Source organism: Notechis scutatus, chromosome 1 (assembly GCF_049901735.1).
Source record: "Notechis scutatus isolate UNSWTSFEM ecotype Mainland chromosome 1, rNotScu1.2, whole genome shotgun sequence".
NCBI classification, from domain to species: domain Eukaryota; kingdom Metazoa; phylum Chordata; class Lepidosauria; order Squamata; family Elapidae; genus Notechis; species Notechis scutatus.
In genome coordinates this window covers 171,986,732-172,004,918 of record NC_142009.1, presented here as the reverse complement: position 1 = coordinate 172,004,918, position 18,187 = coordinate 171,986,732, and the positions used below count along the sequence as shown (strand labels likewise).

The window sequence follows — 18,187 nt, the reverse complement described above, 5'->3', positions numbered from 1 at the left end:
TTACATTGTCTTCTCCTTTAAATACAGTATACCTATTTACACATATATTGTTAAATAAGAGTTTGCTATTACATATAGTCTCAGACAGATCTTATTTCTATTTCTTAACTGGTCAAATATTCTTAACTGGTCAAATATTCGAGAGTTAAATATTATATATATATATATTATGAAGCCTGATGATGGCAGATGAGATTCTGCTGAAACGTTGCTACAACTTTAAAAGAACTACAATGACGTGGGAAAATACCCGAACCAAGCCGAACACCATACATGTAAGTATTTTCCCACGTCATTGTAGTTCTTTTAAAGTTGTAGCAACGTTTCAGCAGAATCTCATCTGCCATCATCAGGCTTCTGTATTGTGTCCGTCTGTGGGTCAGACTTTTACAGTGGTTTCAGATTTAAATTTGGGGCAGCCTATTGCTGTGCCAGAATGGTTTTTTCTTCATCCTGATTGGTTGGGAGTCTTGGTCTGTGTTTATTGGTCTCGGAGTTTGCTGTGTTCTGCTTGATTGGTGTTTCTAATATCTTCTGTCTGTTTTTTGGCTCTTTTTGTACCTTGATTGGCTGGCAGCATTGTGTTACTTTATTGGAGGCCTTTAGTGCAGCTTGGCTTCGGGTAAATGGATGGCTATCATTAGTTAGGAAGCTGGGTTTCATCTGGGTGCCTGGTTGGGGTGTGTTTGAGCTGGAGGTATCAGGGGGGATCTGTTTGTGCCCAGGTGATTCTGTGGCTGGGGTTTTCTATAGTGGCTAGGGTTTTGGTGCCATTGAAGTTGATGCTATGACCTGTGGCTTCCATGTGTTGGACTAGTGAGGAAGTGTGTTCCAGCTTCCTCACTAGTCCAACACATGGAAGCCACAGGTCATAGCATCAACTTCAACGGCACCAAAACCCTAGTCACTACAGAAAACCCCAGCCACAGAATCATCAGAGAAGCCATAGAGATTGAAAAAAGACCAGAAAGCATGAATAGAAGAGGTGATTCCACCAGACTGTCAATCATTTGGAAGCCTGCACTCACAAACAAAAAAATCTCCACACCACTAGCCAGACAAGCACCTGGGCACAAACAGATCCCCCCTGATACCTCCAGCTCAAACACACCCCAACCAGGCACCCAGATGAAACCTAGCTTCCTAACAAATGATAGCCGTCCATTTACCCGGAGCCAAGCTGCACTAAAGGCCTCCAATAAAGGAACACAATGTTGCCAGCCAATCAAGATACAAAAAGAGCCACAAAACAGACAGAAGATATTAGAAACACCAATCAAGCAGAACACAGCAAACTCCAAGACGAATAAACACAGACCAAGACTCCCAACCAATCAGGATGAAGAAAAAACCATTCTGGCACAGCAATAGGCTGCCCCAAATTTAAATCTGAAACCACTGTAAAAGTCTGACTCACAGATGAACACTATACAGAAGCCTGATGATGGCAGATAAGATTCTGCCGAAACATTGCTACAACTTTAAAAGCACAACTACAATGACGTGGGAAAATACCCGAACAAAGCTGAATGCCATACATACATACATACATACATACATACATACATACATACATACAGTTAATCCACTATAAATACAATTAAATAGATACCAGTATGCTTAACCAGAAAACACCAAACCTATATAATCACGCACTTAATGTAAATAGTTAAAGCACCCTGCTCATTAATATATTTAAATATATGAATTTATCTATTTCCTTAAGGATATATATTTAATTGATATAAGTCTAATTTCTTTTTTCCCCCCTAGATTTCTTATATAGTACTTTTAAACAAAAATTGATTGGTATAATTTATCAATAGAACAATAAGATGAAAATAATAATATTATATAATTATTCTTTGACCATGTAATTCATATGCTTATAGAATCACTTTCCAACTATTATTCAATTAATCCAAAAAGTTCAATCAGTATTAAGCAATATTCTGTATACAAATTTCTAATATATTTACCTCTATCAAATTATTTTCAACCAACGTCACTTAAATAGGTTTGTATCTTACCAATATCTATTAAATCAGATCCAGATTTTTTTTTGTTAATTGTCTTACAACAACTCTTAATTCAAAATGTCCTCATTCCAAGTTGCATAGTCACTTTCTCCATTTGTGTATTTTCTTGTTACTCTTTTGTTGTTTTATTCCCACACAGTCACAGTTCCACTTATAAACTTTAAATAAATCTTTCTTATTTTGTCAGGATTGTCTATTAATATTTATCAAATTAAAGTTTCTTTTCCCCAGTCCTTTCTTCCGATCTTTCAATGCATCAAAAGTTCATTTCCAAGTTTTACACTCTTAATTGTCCTTTCATTTTCCTATAACACTTAGTCACTTTCACTTCTTTTTCTTTCTTTCCCCACATCTCAAATAAACGGACAATAAGGTTCTATAGTTCACTCCTCCACTTGCAAAGCAAATGTTATTATCTCCCTTAGTCTCCTCAGGTTTTATGATTCCACTAGTCAGCATAAATCTCTGCCATTGTTTCAGTCAGCACTCCTGTCAATAACTCTGCCGCTTCACCACACCACTCAATTCGGAGCTTCCTTTATAATATACACCAATATTCTGAAAATCTTCTTTAAATACACCTTTCCAGTGCTCAGCCTGCTGTTTCCCTCTTTTCGCTTCTTTTAATCGGCTGGGCTGCTGTGTCTCCGGTTCCGATCATTATGGTTGTCACAATCTTCCTCTTCTGCCATTGGTTTTCAGGGGGTTCTTCTTCCAGTCTCCAGGATTGCGGCACCTCCCCAAGACCTCCGTGTCTTCCCCTTTCTTTTACCTATCCCTCTGGGGTCTGACACGCTCCAAAAAGCCACCAACTAGCAAAAATCAGAATCTTTCAGAGCGGCGATCCACTCCTCAGCTCCGCACCAACACAGCGCCCAATGGAAGTCTGGCCAAACTTTTCTACCTCCCTTCTCAGCGGAGCTGCTCGAAAGGAAGCTGCTGCAGTCTGTCCCTTTAAGGCACTTCGATGCGGGGGAGGGGGAACCATAAAGAGATAGGCCACAGGAGCTGCCTTTCGAGCAGCTTCGCTACAAAGGGAGGCAGAAAAGTTCAGCCAAGTCTCTTCCTCCTTCTCAGGCATACACACAGAGCGTGCACACATCTCATGGCAGAGGGACTTTGTGTGAGAAGATGGTGCGTGGTCGAGTTCCTCCAGCGCCATGAGATGTGTGCCTGTTTGCTCTGTGTGTATGAGGATGAGGAGGAGAGAAGCAGCCAGGTTTAACGCTAGAGGACTTGGCTGAACTTTTCTGCCTCCCTTCTCAGCGGAGCTGCTCGGAAGGCAGCTGCTGCAGTCTGTCCCTTTAAGGTACTTCAACATGGGGGGAGGGGGGACCATAAAGTGACAGGCCGCAGGAGTTGCCTTCTGAGCAGCTCTGCTGCGAAGGGAGGCAGAAAATTTTGGCCAAGTCTTCTCCTCCTTCTCAAGCATACATGCAGAGCCATGCACACATCTCATGGCAGAGGGACCTTCTGTGAGGAGATGGCGCGTGGGTGAGTTCCTCTGGTGCCATGAGATGTATGCCTTTTTGCTCTGTGTATATGAAGCCAAGAAGGAGGAGAGAAGCAGCCAGGTTGAATGCTGTGGCAGAGAGAAGCAGCCAAGTTGAAAGCTAGAAGACTTGGCTGAACTTTTCTACTGGTTCTGTGGGCATGGCTTGGTGGTGGGGGTCATGTGACTGAGTGGCCCACTCGATGTCATTCACAGTAATGTGCCGCCCTGCTTTTTCATGAGTGATGTAGTTGGCCACGCCCACTCAGTCACATGACACCACCACCCTGCCATGCCCACCAAACCATGCCCAGAGAACCAGCGGTAAAAATTTTTGAATCCCACCACTGATTCACTTCCATTACCGTTCTCTCAATTATAACTACCAAATTTCATAAAAATGAATGAGAATTATGAAGAATATAATCATTAACTTGGTTTTTCAAAATATGAATTCTTTCTCTGGCTAGGAACAACAACACTTATTAACACTATGGTCTTTTCTTTACTCATATATTCTCTTAAAGTGTGGAATATAAGGAACAGGCTCTATTACTATTCAGGATGTGTCTGCCAAGGGCTTTTAGGATTAAGATTAACAATGCAGAAAGCATATCTGAGAACTCAAACCTCAAATACATTTTAGATCAATGTGCAAGGGGCATATACTCTGTTATTTTCTTATTATTCACTTGCAAAAGTCATCTTTATGTTTCCAACAGGGAATAATAAGAATATTGATTTGGATTTTTTTCAGCTAAAACTTGAATTATCCCATAGAACTGGTCAATATCTGTCAGTTTCTTCCACTATCACTAATAATGTAAATAATAAGACAAAAGCTTGATATACAGGTACTACCTTCATTATCCTCAGGCCAATGCCAGCACTTTTATTACATTTCTATCAATAATTAATTTGGTATTCTGTGATGATTCCTTAGCATGCTCTGAAAGGTATGAAGAAAAATGTTGATTTGAAAATGAAAAAGAATGACACAAACAATGGCCAATGAGAATATTCCTTGAAAATAAGCAATCTTGTGGTAAAGTACAGGTAACCCTCAAGTTATGACAGTTCACTTAATGGCCGTTCAAAATTACAAAATAACCCCCAGAGTTCTTATGACACAGTCCCGAAGTTACAAATGTTGCATCACCACAGCAGTTGTTCACACTTACAAACGACCATAGAGGCACTCAACATTCGCCCTGCCTATTAAACCACCACCCCGGGTCTCCACAGGAGCTGGGCCTGTGGAGACTTACTTATCTTGCAACGATCTAATGAGCCATCGGTTCCTTTGCCTGCTTTGGTGCATTTGCGGAGAACAGAGGCCTAAAGTAGTGCAAAATCGTGCAAGATCTCACGCTACTGATCTCGCACTATAGTACTTTAGGACTGTTCTCTGTGAGGCCTGCATGAGATCCACGGCAAAAGGTTTTATAAATGGAGGGAAGGCCTCTCCGTTTGCAAAATCTTTTGCCTTGGATCTCATGCAGACCTCCATTCACAGAGAACAGAGGCCTAAAGTATTGTAGTGCAAGAGCAGGTGAGGTCAGTTGCTGGTGAACTAAAGCCTGCATCAGATCCACAGAAAGAGTGTTTGCAAGCCGACGAGACTTTGGGGCAGCAAAATCACATTGCTTCAAGCCTCTGATCAGCTTGCAAATGCTTTCTGCATCTAGGCTGGAACTTCTGGGACCATGATCTCGCATGAGAACACAACCCCCAGAGGTCTCAGCATGAAAAGTGTTTGCAAGCAGATCAGAGGCTTGAAGCAATGTGATTTTGCTGCCCCAAAGTTTCACCTGCTTGCAAATGCTTTTTGCACCGAGACTGCAAGTAGGGAGAGAGGCTGGAGAGGAGACAGCTTGCTAGACAGGGGTTGGATTCAAAATTTTAACAACCGGCTCTGTGGGCGTGGCTTAGGTGGTGGGTGTGGCTTGGTGGTCATGTGACTGGGTGGACATGGCCTGGTGGTCATCTTATTGGCTGGGTGTGGCCAACTCAATGTCACTCACACTGAGGCACGCATCTCCTCGCCTGGCCTCTCATGGCTGTGGGGATGCTGCAACAGTCGTAAGTGTGAAAAATTGTCATAAGTCACTTTTTTCAGTGCCATTGTAACTTTGAATGGTCACTCCACACAAGCAAAGTACCAGCAAAGGAAGGGGAAAAAATTCCAGAGAAGTTCCTGAGACAGGAAGTCTAGTCCTGCCAAGAATGTAATAAGGATTAACAGAGAGGCAGTTTCTGTAAGTAACACCAGAATGTTTCCTTCCTGCCTTCCTTACAGGATTAGGCCAGTAATTTCTTCTAACAACCGGTTCTCCAAACTGCTTAGAATGTTAACAACCGGTTCTAGCGAATAGGTGCAAACTGGTACAATCCCACCCCTGTTGCTAGATCATCATAAGGTAAGTGATCTGTAACGGCAGGATGGAGGGCAGCAATTGTGAAGACCCCAGCGGAGGGAGCATAAGGTATCTCAGTGGGTCAGGGGAAGTCTTGGGTGGTCTAAAGCAGGTGGCTGTTCCATTGCTAGGCCCCCCATGGCCTTCCCCACCCTGAGATACTTCATGTGCACTTAACAAGCCGCACATTTGATTAGTGAATGTGTGGGTGAAAGCAAGGAATGATCACATTCGTTTTGATATGATTCACTCCAACAAATCCTCGGGTTATGAATGTAATTGGCAGGCTCCATTACATCCCTAACTTGAGGATTACCTGTATTGAATTTCACTGTTAACGGAACAAGACAACCTCCTAGTACAATACTATAGGAGATGGGGAAAGTAGGAATTTTAATTCTTTTGAATATGAGTTGAAGGACACTTAATTAAGCATATAGATATTAAGCAATATTATTCTCTTGCTATTAGAGTTTGCTTTATCAGGGGTCCCCAACCACCGGTCCCCGGACCGGGACCGGTCCATGGAATATTTTCTACCAGGCCGCCGGTTTGCTGGGCGCCGCCATCTTGTTTCGATGAGAAGGTTTTTTTTAAAGACTCCAATTTTTCTTCTTTCCTTTCTCCCAAAATGAAAATACGAAAAATGAACTGCATAAAGTTCTGCTACAGCAGGCATTCGTTCCCCCAAAAAGGAACTCACAAATTACAGAACAAAAAAAAAGAGGTAGGACCAGGATAACTTTATATGCAAAAAATAGCCAATCTGGGCGGTTAGCCCTGAGGGAAGTGTGGTGGGGGGGCGGGGAATGGTAACAGCCGGCATGCATTTTTCAAAAGAACCACACAGGCTGCTGAGCCCTGGACAGAAAGAGTGAGCCAAGTAACATTTTGTTGCTTCCTGATTGACTAATTTCAAGCTCCCGGCTGCACTAATCGGGCAGGGCCGTGTTGCTCACGTGACCTCCAGGCGTGAGATTAAATTCAAACGGCCGTGTAGGAGGATATCAGGGTGTCGGTTGCGCCGCTTCTGCGGGAGAATCTTTTCATTGCAAGGCAAGCGGGTGGGTAAGCGCCGTGAGGTGGGGGGGGTCAGATGGGGTGCCGCTGTTAAAAAAAAAAACTGAGCGAAAACAAATTTAATTTGGATTTAGTGGAAGGATAAGTTTTCCACTTTGTTGGATGGGTTCTAGTTGAACAAATGAAGCCGAAAAAGGGGGCTCTTGCTTTGGGGTCACTCGGCTCGCCCTGCCTTGTCATGTGTGCTGATGCCGGTACCGGGCCGCAGATCATTTTGTGATGCCGGTACCGGTCCGTGGCACAAAAAAGGTTGGGGGCCACTGTGCTTTATGACTTAATCCTATACTGAAAACCATAGAAAAGATTTAAATTGCTTCTATGTCCTTCTAACAATCTTTCATTGCACAATAGTATTTTATCTTTTAACAGCTAATGTTCAATGTTAGTTAAAAGTGTATTTTATGTTAATGGTTATAAAGAGATTTTTTTTCAATTCAGAATATATTTGAAGAATTTGACAATATAACCTATGAAAAAATATCTATTTACCTAACACAACATAGACTGTGTTTTTGTCCAGAATGTCTCCTGCAATTTTGAAAGTTAACAAAAATGTGCCATTTCTTACAGAAGCCATCTTTCTCTAAGCTATTTATCACAAAGTTTTGAGAAGAAACAAAATACTGGAGCTAAAACTAAACTGATGACACCTTTGCTCAGATCCCAAGAGTTACTTGGTGTGCAGTTAGGCAAGCCATAATTCAGGCTTGTAGTAATATTTTAACAAAGTATTAAAACACACAGATCCTAGTTTTATATCCTAGGGTAACAAATACCGTATTTTTCATACTGTAAGATGCACTCCCCCCCCCCCAAATGGGTGGAAATGTCTGTGCGTCTTATAGAGGGAATATTGCAGTGAGGGGGGTTGGTGCGGCACCGATCGGCTGTTCTAGGTAGTGGGGATCACTGTCACACCCGTTCGCAGCGATTGGCAGTGAATGGGTCGAATTGAATAGGCCATGGTGAATGGGCTGCAATGAATGGGCTGGGGCAGCGCCAAATGGGCAGCAGAGGCAGAGGCAGATTTTTTTTTCTTGTTTTCCTCCTCTAAAGCTAATGTGTGTCTTATAGTCCGGAGCCTCTTATAGTCCAAAAAATACAGTAATTATATCTAATAAAAATATTCAAAACTAAATTTAAAGTTTAAAATACAATTCCAACCCCCACAAGTAAAATTCTATCCTGGTATGATGAACTCTTCCACATATATGTGAAACAGATTTGTTGAAGCCTATATTTACAGTGATAATCTTACCTCATTGTAGCATAGTATCATGAAATTTTATAAAGAGTATGAGATGAAACTAGGAAGTCATAGTGCTTTTCTGGATGAAATAAATATGGGATCATTTACAGATAAAAAATAATAAGAGGATTTTTTTTTTTAGTGTCTCAAGCTCAACTCCATAAAGATAACAGTAATACTCTTCCTTAAATCACAACTGCTGTTCAGTACTACTTGTAATGCAGCCTGGGATAACTCACCGGAAGATGTTGGAGGAACTGGTGGTGGAAAGTCCTCTGTGAAGTTAACATTGCACAAATTGGTACTACAGCAGCAGAAACGGTATGTCCCATTCTGAATCAAGGAAGGAGTGGCTGTTACTATGCATTCTTCAGCATGACACTCTTGGGGGTCTCCAATATGAGTCCAACATCCTAAAATAAATGGCAAATAAAATAGTACACCAGTTTCATTCAGTTCAAGGTGAGAGAAAAAGCAGGGTAATTATAGCTGATATATTCAAAGTAAGTCTTCCTACCTTATTCTGTATAAACAACCTTTTTCTACCCAGGAAGAGAAAGAAGACAATATTTCACTGTGCTCCATTCAGAATGCTGAGTGGAGTGCTGCTTCTATGTTTCCAAGGAGAACAAGAACCAAACGCATCAAATTTTATCTGAGACAGCATCAAGGAACCAGAACTGGATGATACCAAGGAATTACAAATTTTAAATACACTTGGAGCTCGCTCAATCCCCATCACCTAGCATCACCAAATATCTTCAGGGAATGGACCTGGTTCAAAGTCCAATCTCATAACCTTACAAATTTTAAAAACCTTTTTAAAAAGTTTGGACAACTTTTTTTTAAACAATCACTTTAACTCAGAGGTCACCAACCGTGGTCTGTGGACCACTGGTGGTCCGTGAGAAAATTTTGGTGGTCCACAGCCCACCCGTGTCTGCAACAGGGGTGATACCGGTGGCAGATGGACTGATACGTGTGGGGAGAGTGGGTAGCGTGCAGGAGATTGCGGTATCGGGGCCCTGCCTGGGTGTTCCCTGGCCTGCGAAGGGGTGGGGGAAAGGAACCTCTGAACTGGTGTTGCGTCCTGCCTTTGCACATCGAAGAGGCTAAGTGGCTGCCAGCAATGCCCTCAGGTGAAGATGTTGCAAGGGGGTGGCTCGACCCCTACCCCCAGGAGCTGCAAAACGCTCACTGCCCCTCTGGCAGCCTCCAAGTCTCCTCCCACCGTGCTTCTCTTCCTCCTCACCAGAAGTGCTCACACGCCTAGCGGGAAGGAGGAGGCTTGCTGGCTGCCAGAGGGGCGGTGAGGACTTTGCGGCTCCTGAGGGGAGGGATCGAGCCACCCCCTTGCAACATCTTCACCTGAGGGCATCGCTGGCAGCCACTCAGCCTCCTCAATGGGTGGAGGTATTAGCTTTTAATAAACCAGGAATCTTAACTTACTAAGCTATAATTTGAACAAGGAACATATATAACATAGCTCCACTCTTTGTACAAGCATATAAGCTTGTTAGAAAGCACAAATTAAAGAACTGAGGTTGGGATTATAATTTTGAATACTGAAATCATCTCTACTAATTGTGATATAATCCAAGGTCCTTATTCCCTGCTTCGTATGTTTTATCCATTTGTGGAAAACAAGAGTAAGTGGAATCACTAAGCATAATAATCTTCATTATATACTTTAATAAATGAGCTTCTGGCTTATGATTACTACAAATTGAACAGTGATTCTTGTACAAGAGCCAAAACTATGAGTAATGTGGGTCTGACTAAAAATTCTCAAAGATCTAGAGCCGTGCTGGTAAACCTGTGGCATGCAGGAACAGACCCACTGCACATGCGCGCACGCACCTCCCGCCAGCCAGCTGATTGTCGGGTATCTGCCACGCATGCACGAGGCACGCACAAGAGATGCATGCACATGCACAGGGTGCAGGGCGTGAATGGGGGTCACGTGCGCATGCACAGGGGGTGAAGGGGTTGTGCACGTATTTGCATTATGGGTGCAGGCATGTGTGTGCGTGTGTGCACATTTTCGGCACGCAACGACGAAAAGGTTAGCCATCACTGGTTTAGAGATTGTAGCCTTTAATGTAACAATAAATGAGACAATCCATGTACTATATAATCTATGTAGGGTTTTGTTGTTATAAATACTGTGTTATTGTTTCATTTATATCTCACCTGGATATAAAAACTTGGAGTTTAGAACTTGTTCATCTGCTCACGAAAAAGAATGTAGCAGAAAATATCCCAGGAGTCTAGAGGTTATAGGTTTCTGATAAGAGGTTTTGGGATAAGCTAACATTCAACAGCAGCCATTTCTGGGGAATCTCCCATAATAAACTCTATATTTTCCAAATACCTCCTGTGCCAAAGGCTAGTAATCCATGGCAGATCTTCATTAAAAATATTACATCCAACCATAGTAGAAAAAATAAAACACCATGATGGTTGAAATTACCTTGTTTCACAAGATGTATTTCTCCTTCTCGAGTTTTCTCCCAGAGACCATAGCAGGTACTTCCTTTCATACATAAAACTGTATCATTCTCTTGAGAAATCTGACTTTCACTAATTCCATGTTCATTTTGGTAGGAGTCTCTAAAAGCGCATTTTGTCTCTTCACCCTCAGCAACTAAAGAAGAAAATTAAAACTATTATTAAGATTATGCCAAACTTTACAACTAGTCATAGCTGACAAAACTGAAGAGCAATTTTTGTACTTCAGAATTTATCTGTAAAAGGAAGATAATGGGATTCTTAATGAATATCAGTACATTTGAGTGTGCATACAATAATTTTCCTTGGCAATTGGTGTGTGTACATGATTACAATTTCTTTTTATTTATAAATGTTCTATTACTCCCCGAATGGCAATGTTTTGAAGCACATTAAATTGTGAATATGATAAAAAGGATCTTAATTTCCAGTTTCAAATGATGTGTTGAATTACCACTTTGGATCACTACTCAGCTAAGTGATGAAATCCCTTTAGCTTTTGATTTCTTTACTGAAAAAGTGACAAACAACAACTTCTCTTGTATAAAGTACTCGCCAGTGGCACAGTACAGGTACACAGAAGGGGGGAAGGGAGAGGAGGGAAGGGGGAGGGAGAGAGAGAGAGAGAGAGAGAAAGAGAGAGAGAATATGATGAAGATAAAATACTATATTAAACTATCCCAAACAAAATAGAACACCCCCAAAGATGGAAAATAATCTCACAATGAACTAAAAATGTAAAATAACAAAAGACTTAAATAATTAATCTCTTTTATTTACTATGAATATAAAATCCACTTAAAATAAACACATAGACAAACTACTAAAATAACAAGACTTCAATTTTTCCCAAATATTCATTTGTTAAACAATAAAAGAAACCTGGATCATACAGGTCCATTTTTAAGTTCTATTATATCCTCTGCATTAAAAGCTACAATCAGCATTTGGAAGATGTTTAGACAAAATATATACTTTAAATACATTGATATGACACATTCTGGAGTAATCCCAGTTTGAAAACTGCAGGCTATTTGCTTTTCAAGTTGTATTAGTCAAGTAGTGTTATTGAAGGTTTAGATCAATTAACTACCAATTATATTCTTAAAGCATTTGAATTACTACAAGAGGAATCTGAATGGCTTAAAATGCAAAGTGGCAGTATATTCAATTAAAACAACTTTTGATTTCACAATGATCCAGACACAACTGAGTTGGAACATGCTGTATTAACAAAATAATGGCTTAAAGAATATTAAATTATAATTTTTAGAAATTATGGATGTTATGAGAAACAGAGAGAAGGTAGCAAAAAAGATTACACTCCACTGTCAGGAAAGGAGTGCAATCCCAAATTTACAATTCTGGCTCATAAATATGTATTTACTTTGTGTTTACGGGCTTTGTGTACAAGTAGTCAGTCTTCTCTTAATAATTGATACCTTAGTGATCATCTTAAGTTGTGGCAGACCTTCCCCAAAGATATATATCTTTGGGGAAGGTCTGCCACAACTTAAGATGATCACTAAGGTATCAATTATTAAGAGAAGACTGACTACTTGTACACAAAGCCCGTAAACACAAAGTAAATACATATTTCTCATATAATTTTCTCATATAATAAGGCCGGGTCTTTTTTTTTTTTTTTTGAGCCCCGAAAAAATGGCTAGGCCGTCTTTTCGGGGGTGACTTAATTCCCCCCCTTGCATCTTCGGGCGGGCGGCGACGGCTTGGATGTTGACCTCAGTGTTGGTGGGGCACTTTGTATCGGGGTCAACGCAGGCAGCACCATATCCGGGTATGCAACAAAAGTACTTCCTAACGGCAAGCCCCCCCACCATTCCCCCCATTTCGCATGTTTTAATATAGGCCTTAATTTGGGGGGAGGGGCTTAATTTCATTTCATGCCTATAAAACATGCTGGGACTTCCTATTGGGGGAGGCCGTATTGTTGGAGAAACAGGGTACTTATGACCCAGTCCTAAATTTATAGGTTGCTCACCCTTACAACCAACTGACAGAGAATATTTGTAGCTCAAGGGTTGAAATGAGGGGTCCTTGGTACTCTCTGACATTTCACTATCCAAACTATGCAACATCATCAGTGCTTGTGGGGAGTGATGTTTGTTCTTTATATTTGTCAGTGTTAGTGGGAGGGCTGTTAGTGGTTCTTTGGTTGGGCTGTAAACTGTAAACAGGAACAAACTCCAACTCCCTACTAGCACTGAAATGTTACTTAATTTGGGTAATGAAACATTTGTAAGAAAAGGGACATTGGTCTTACCTGAGATGCACCTTCTCAGATGGTGGAGACAGGATCCAGGCATGGGATATATTCAGCTCTGCTTGGCTATAGACTGAATAGAAAAACTGAAGACACACCCCTTCAGGCCACTGTCCCCAGTTCTTAATGAAGTCGAGGTCTTGTTGTAGTCGCTTTAACAGTTCCATCCTTAGGCATAAGCCATAGTTTGTACCATCCCACACACCCAAGACCATAGAGGCCAGAGAAAAAGAGGTGGGACTGGATCCTGTCTCCACCATCAGAGAAAGTGCATCTCAGGTAAGAACAACACCCCTTCTCCAGAGTGGTATCGACAGGATCCAGGCATGGGACATACCAAAGCAAATGTCCTACAGGCAGGTTTCTGGCTGCTATTGCAAGTGAGTTTACGGTAGAACCTTCTGTAATACCCTGCATCCAAAAGCCGTATCAGCAGAAGCAAAAGAGTCAAGGCGATAGTGTCTAATGAAAAGCAAAGGGATAGATCAGGTTGCTGTTCGACATATTTCTTCCACCGAAGCCTGTGTAGTCCAAGCCACTGTTGTGGTGGTGCTACGGGTGGAGTGAGCCGTGACATGTGTCGGACCAGGTAAACCTTGTTCTGCATAAGCTATGGCAATGGTCGCTCTAATTCACCTGCCTATGGAAGAAGAAGATACTTTCTGACCCAAGGAATTCTGATAAAAGGGTATAAATATAACCTCTGTCTTTTGAAAGGTAGCTGTTCTCTTTAGGTATATGTGAAAGGCTCACCTTACGTCTAGCATGTGCCAGAGTCTCTATGGTGAAATGGGTTTGGACAAAAGTTTGGCAAAATGAGTTCTTGTGCCCTATGAAAGTAAGAATTGACCTTAGGAATAAAGGTCGGATCCAATCTCAGGACTACGTGATTAGAATGGAAGACAGTGCTGCCAACTCCGATATCCTCCAGGCCAATGTAATGGCCACCAAGAAAATTACTTTGTAAGATAGATATTGTAGGATGACAATTATCAGGGGCTCAAAAGGGCCTGAAGCACCTTAGATAGATCCCAGGTGGGGAACCTATGTATCACCACCAGACTTAAGTTGGTTGCTCCTTTGAGAAACCGACGTATTAATGGAATCTGGGTTGCCAAAGGATAGTACAGATGAGAGTGCCGCCACCTGTCTGCGCAGTGTGGCAGGGCAAGACCTTTGTCCAACCCTTCTTGTAAAAACTCTAACACCTGGGTGACCGATGCCTCGGTGGGATCGAGACAACTTCCTGTGCTTCCATATACAGAAGGCCCTCCATGTGGCTTTGTAAATTCGAATGGTTGATGGCTGTCTGTCTGCTTAGATAATGTTGATGACTTGAGAATAGAGATTGATCTCCTTCAGAATCCTCCTCTCAAGTGCCAGGCAGCCAATTGGAGCCACTGGGGCTCTGGATGTTGGATTGGCCCCTGGCTGAGGGAGATCCTGTCAGGGGAATCCTCACAGTCATGACACTGACAGACTGACCAAGTCCGTGAACCATGGCCTTCTGGGCCAGTAGGAGAATCTCTGCCTTCTGCTGCAGGTTCTTCTTGATGACCGCTGGAATGAGGGACAATGGAGGGAAAGCGTAAAGGAGCCCCTTTGGCATTGACCCCTTCAGCTCCCTGTGATGGGAACCTAGAGAAAAAAATGAGGCAATTGATGATTTGTTGCAGAGGCAAAGAGATCCACTATTGGAGGGCCAAATCTATCAGAAATCTCCCAGAATAGAAGTGGGTGCAGGGTCCACTCAGAGTAATCCATTGTGGACCTGCTCAACCAATCTGCCCAGACATTCAGCACCCCAGAGATATGCTCTGCTTTGACTGATATTATGTTCTTCTCTGCCCACTTGCAGAGACGAAAGGCCTCCTTCATTAAAGTTCTGGAAAGCGTACCCCCCCACCGACTGATGTGTGCCTCAGTGGCCACATTGTCAGGAGCACATCCTGTCCCACAATTTGCGACTTGAATTCCCTGAGAGCAAGGTGAGCCACCCGTAGCTCTAGCCAATTGATGTTTTTTAAGTCAGTAATGGTCCAAGTGCCCTTTCCTGACAGTGGCCCCCCCATCCTGACAAGCTGGCATCAGTTGTTATCTTTATTTGGTCCTGCTCTCTAAACGATCACCCTTTGTCTAGGGCCGGAGAGGTCCACCAAAATAAAGATGAATGCACTTTTGGTGGTAATCTCACTCATATGGGCGAGGTCCCCTTCTTTTCCTTCTGATATGAGAGCAAGAACCACTGTAACTCCCATGAGTACATACGTGCCCATGGTACAATATCGATGCATGATACCATCTTTCCTATCAGTTGAAACATTTGGGCAGGGGAAGCCATCCTGGTGGAACAGAAATGACCAGCTAACATTTGTAAATCCTCCCATCATTGCTGGGAGAGAAAAACCACTTCGGCCTTTGTGTCTATTATCGCCCTGAGGTGCAATAGACATGTTGTGGGGTAAAAAATGGCTCCCCCACCCCATTGACTAAGAACCCATGAGTCTCTAAGCCTCCTGATCTTAGGAGACCGATTGAATAAGGATATCGTTCAGGTAGGCCAATATCCAGATTGGTACAGTTCTGAGGTGTGCTGTCAAGGCAGCCAGGATCTTGGTAAAGGTCCTGGGAGCTGATGCCAAGCCAAATGGGAGGGCTGACGATGGTCAGGTGGGATGGGAATATGCAAGTATGCCTCGGTGAAATCTATTGATGTTAAATAGTCCCCATTTCTCATGCTCTTTAAAATGGATTGAAACATGTGCATCTTGAACCTGCGATAAATCATGAAAGAGTTTAGTCTTTTGAGGTTCAGAATAGCCCTCTAGCCCCCCGAAGCTTTTGGAACCACAAACAGCATCAAATAAAAGTTGTGTTTCTGTTGCTCCTCCAGAACCACTTCCATGGCTTGAATTGCCAGGAGGTGTTGAATTACCTCCTCCATCAGTTTTCATCTGGAGGTGTTTGTCGACAAAGGGCAGTGGATGAAAAACCTCGGGGGACAAGATTAGAATTCTAGGGCAAGTCCCAATCTTGTTGTCTGTCTAACCCAGGCATCAGAGGTCGTTTGCTCACATTAGTCTGCAAAAAAACAGTCTGCTGCCAACGGGAACTGCGGATTGTTCATTTGTATTTACGAAAGGGCCTGTTGGTGGGCCCTCGAAATGGCCGTTTGCCCTATGGTTGAAATCTTGCCTTGTAATGGCCACCTTGTGAAGTCTGGGTGTCTTGTCTCTGACCAAATCTCCCTTGGTTTCGCTGGGCAGTTGTCCTGTAGTATGGAGCAAGAAATGAACAATAGAAAGGTGAGAATCTGGTTTCCCCCTTCTTCGAAACCAACGGCAGGATCTTGCGTTTGTCCCTGGACTCGACCAGAACGGGATCTAATGGGGCACCAAAGAGTTTGCCACCTTTACACGGTGCTGACGCCAATTTCCACTTTCATTTGGTGTCAGCCTGCCAATATCTGAGCCACAGTAAACGACGAGCTGCAACCGATGATGACAATGCTCAGGCTGCAAATTTCACAGAGTTCAGCGCTGCGTCTGCCGTGTACTTGGCTGCTGCAATTACCTTGTTAAAATCCTGTGTTCTAATATTGCTGGTTGGTACCTACCCCTGCATCTGCCATAGCCATATTAACGATGTTCTGGTAAAAAAGGATGCTGCTGTGGCAGTCTTAACTGCCCATGCTGCTGCCTGGTGCGTCTTTTGCCAAACTAAGTCCGCCTTGTCCTCACCCTTGAGGACATCGTCTGTGTTGTTAAGTGTGGCTGAGGAGGAGGCAAGTGCTAAGACAGGACCATCTACCTCCGGAAGGTGTAAAGCTTCTGCCAGCGGTGTGTCAACATTGTAGAAACACTTGTTGAAAGCAGTAGCCCCTGGACAAGATCCTGGTAAATCTAACTGCCTTTATACATATTAAAAAATATCTCATACGTGAGAATTACTTTAGCCGCCTCCTTTGGGTCTGTGAATAGGGCCTCATTACCTCCAACCTTATTCATCGGAATTGGAACTTCATTGTTAAGATCTAGCCCAGTCGTGCTCTTGGCCTTGGCTAACAATGGCTTAAATGAATGGGGTCTAAAGAGTCCTTTGAACCCCGATTTTTTGGGTTCACTTTCCTCCTCCGACAATTGCTCTATCTCTCTTTCCTCCACCAAATAGTCAGATTGGTCCTCCTCTGAGGAGACCAGAGAATAAGGTTCGAGTGACACAGAGTGCAGTGTGTAATGACTGGGATAGTCCCGAACTGAGCTGGCGGGATTCCTTGCTGTGTTCCTCCCATCATTCCCTGTCTAATCACCTCGGTAAACCACCGTTGCACCTCCATTGGCATTAATTGAGCCCTTAAAGTTGGCTGGAGGAGCGAATCAGAGACTGAATTGTGCATCATGCCACCTACCCCAGCCTGCTGGCACGTTGGGACAGGTGGAGGTGGGAAAACAGGTGCCATTGGAGTAGAAACACCCCAGTGAGAACAACCTGGTATTTCTGCAGTTTGAGCATTTCTCAGGGTCTCTGCAACTAAGCCTTCCCACTGGGAATCAATTGGATGACCTGTCTGATCCCTCCAGGCTCTATTACTCTCCATAGTAGGATTAAGGTGGATTAACTTCTGCTCTTTGATGTTCTTTTCCACCTGATTTACCAAGGCGTTGTGGAGCCTACGCTCAAGCCTTCTCATCTACCTTGGATCTTCTGATTGCTCTTGGTCCTAATTTTGTCTGCCACCTCCTTGACTGAACCCCCTGACCGGGAAGACATCCTGTTGGATTTACAGACTCTTTTTTCCTTTCCCTTATGCTGAATTTTGGAAGCCTGAGGGGGAGAAAGTGTGGCGGAGGAATCACCATTGTTTAACTGGATGTCTTTTATCACTTATAACAAACCTATATAGAAAGGTTGTAATCCTGTAGAAATTGAAGGTACTAGGCCAAGACAAGGGAGGTTTAATCTGTGCTATTAGTGAATATAATTGACCTTAAAATCAACCAAACCCAGGAAATAACATAAAAGTCCTGGCAACTCTTCTAGTGGAAGCAGTCTGCCTAAGACAGATCACCAGCTGGTATTAAATTTCAGATGCCATTAAATGAAGGAGAAAGCCAA

At 42.8% G+C, this 18,187-nt stretch overlaps 1 protein-coding gene and 1 long non-coding RNA gene across 4 annotated transcripts in view; one reads left to right on the top strand and one right to left on the bottom strand.

Annotated features, from left to right (window-relative positions):
- LOC148133098 (uncharacterized) overlaps positions 1–18,187 on the top strand; it is a 704,593-nt gene that overhangs the window by 507,391 nt on the left and 179,015 nt on the right. The gene's annotated exons all lie outside the window — the stretch shown is intronic.
- Positions 1–18,187, bottom strand: part of BMPR2 (bone morphogenetic protein receptor type 2) — a 114,149-nt gene that overhangs the window by 69,136 nt on the left and 26,826 nt on the right. For all 3 annotated transcript variants that reach the window (XM_087949845.1, XM_026681300.2, XM_087949853.1), the window contains exons 2-3: positions 10,751–10,924; positions 8,517–8,690 (exon numbers count right to left, since the gene is read on the bottom strand). In XM_087949845.1, the coding sequence (XP_087805971.1) occupies positions 8,517–8,690; positions 10,751–10,924 (348 nt within the window). The remainder of the gene's footprint in view (positions 1–8,516; positions 8,691–10,750; positions 10,925–18,187) is intronic.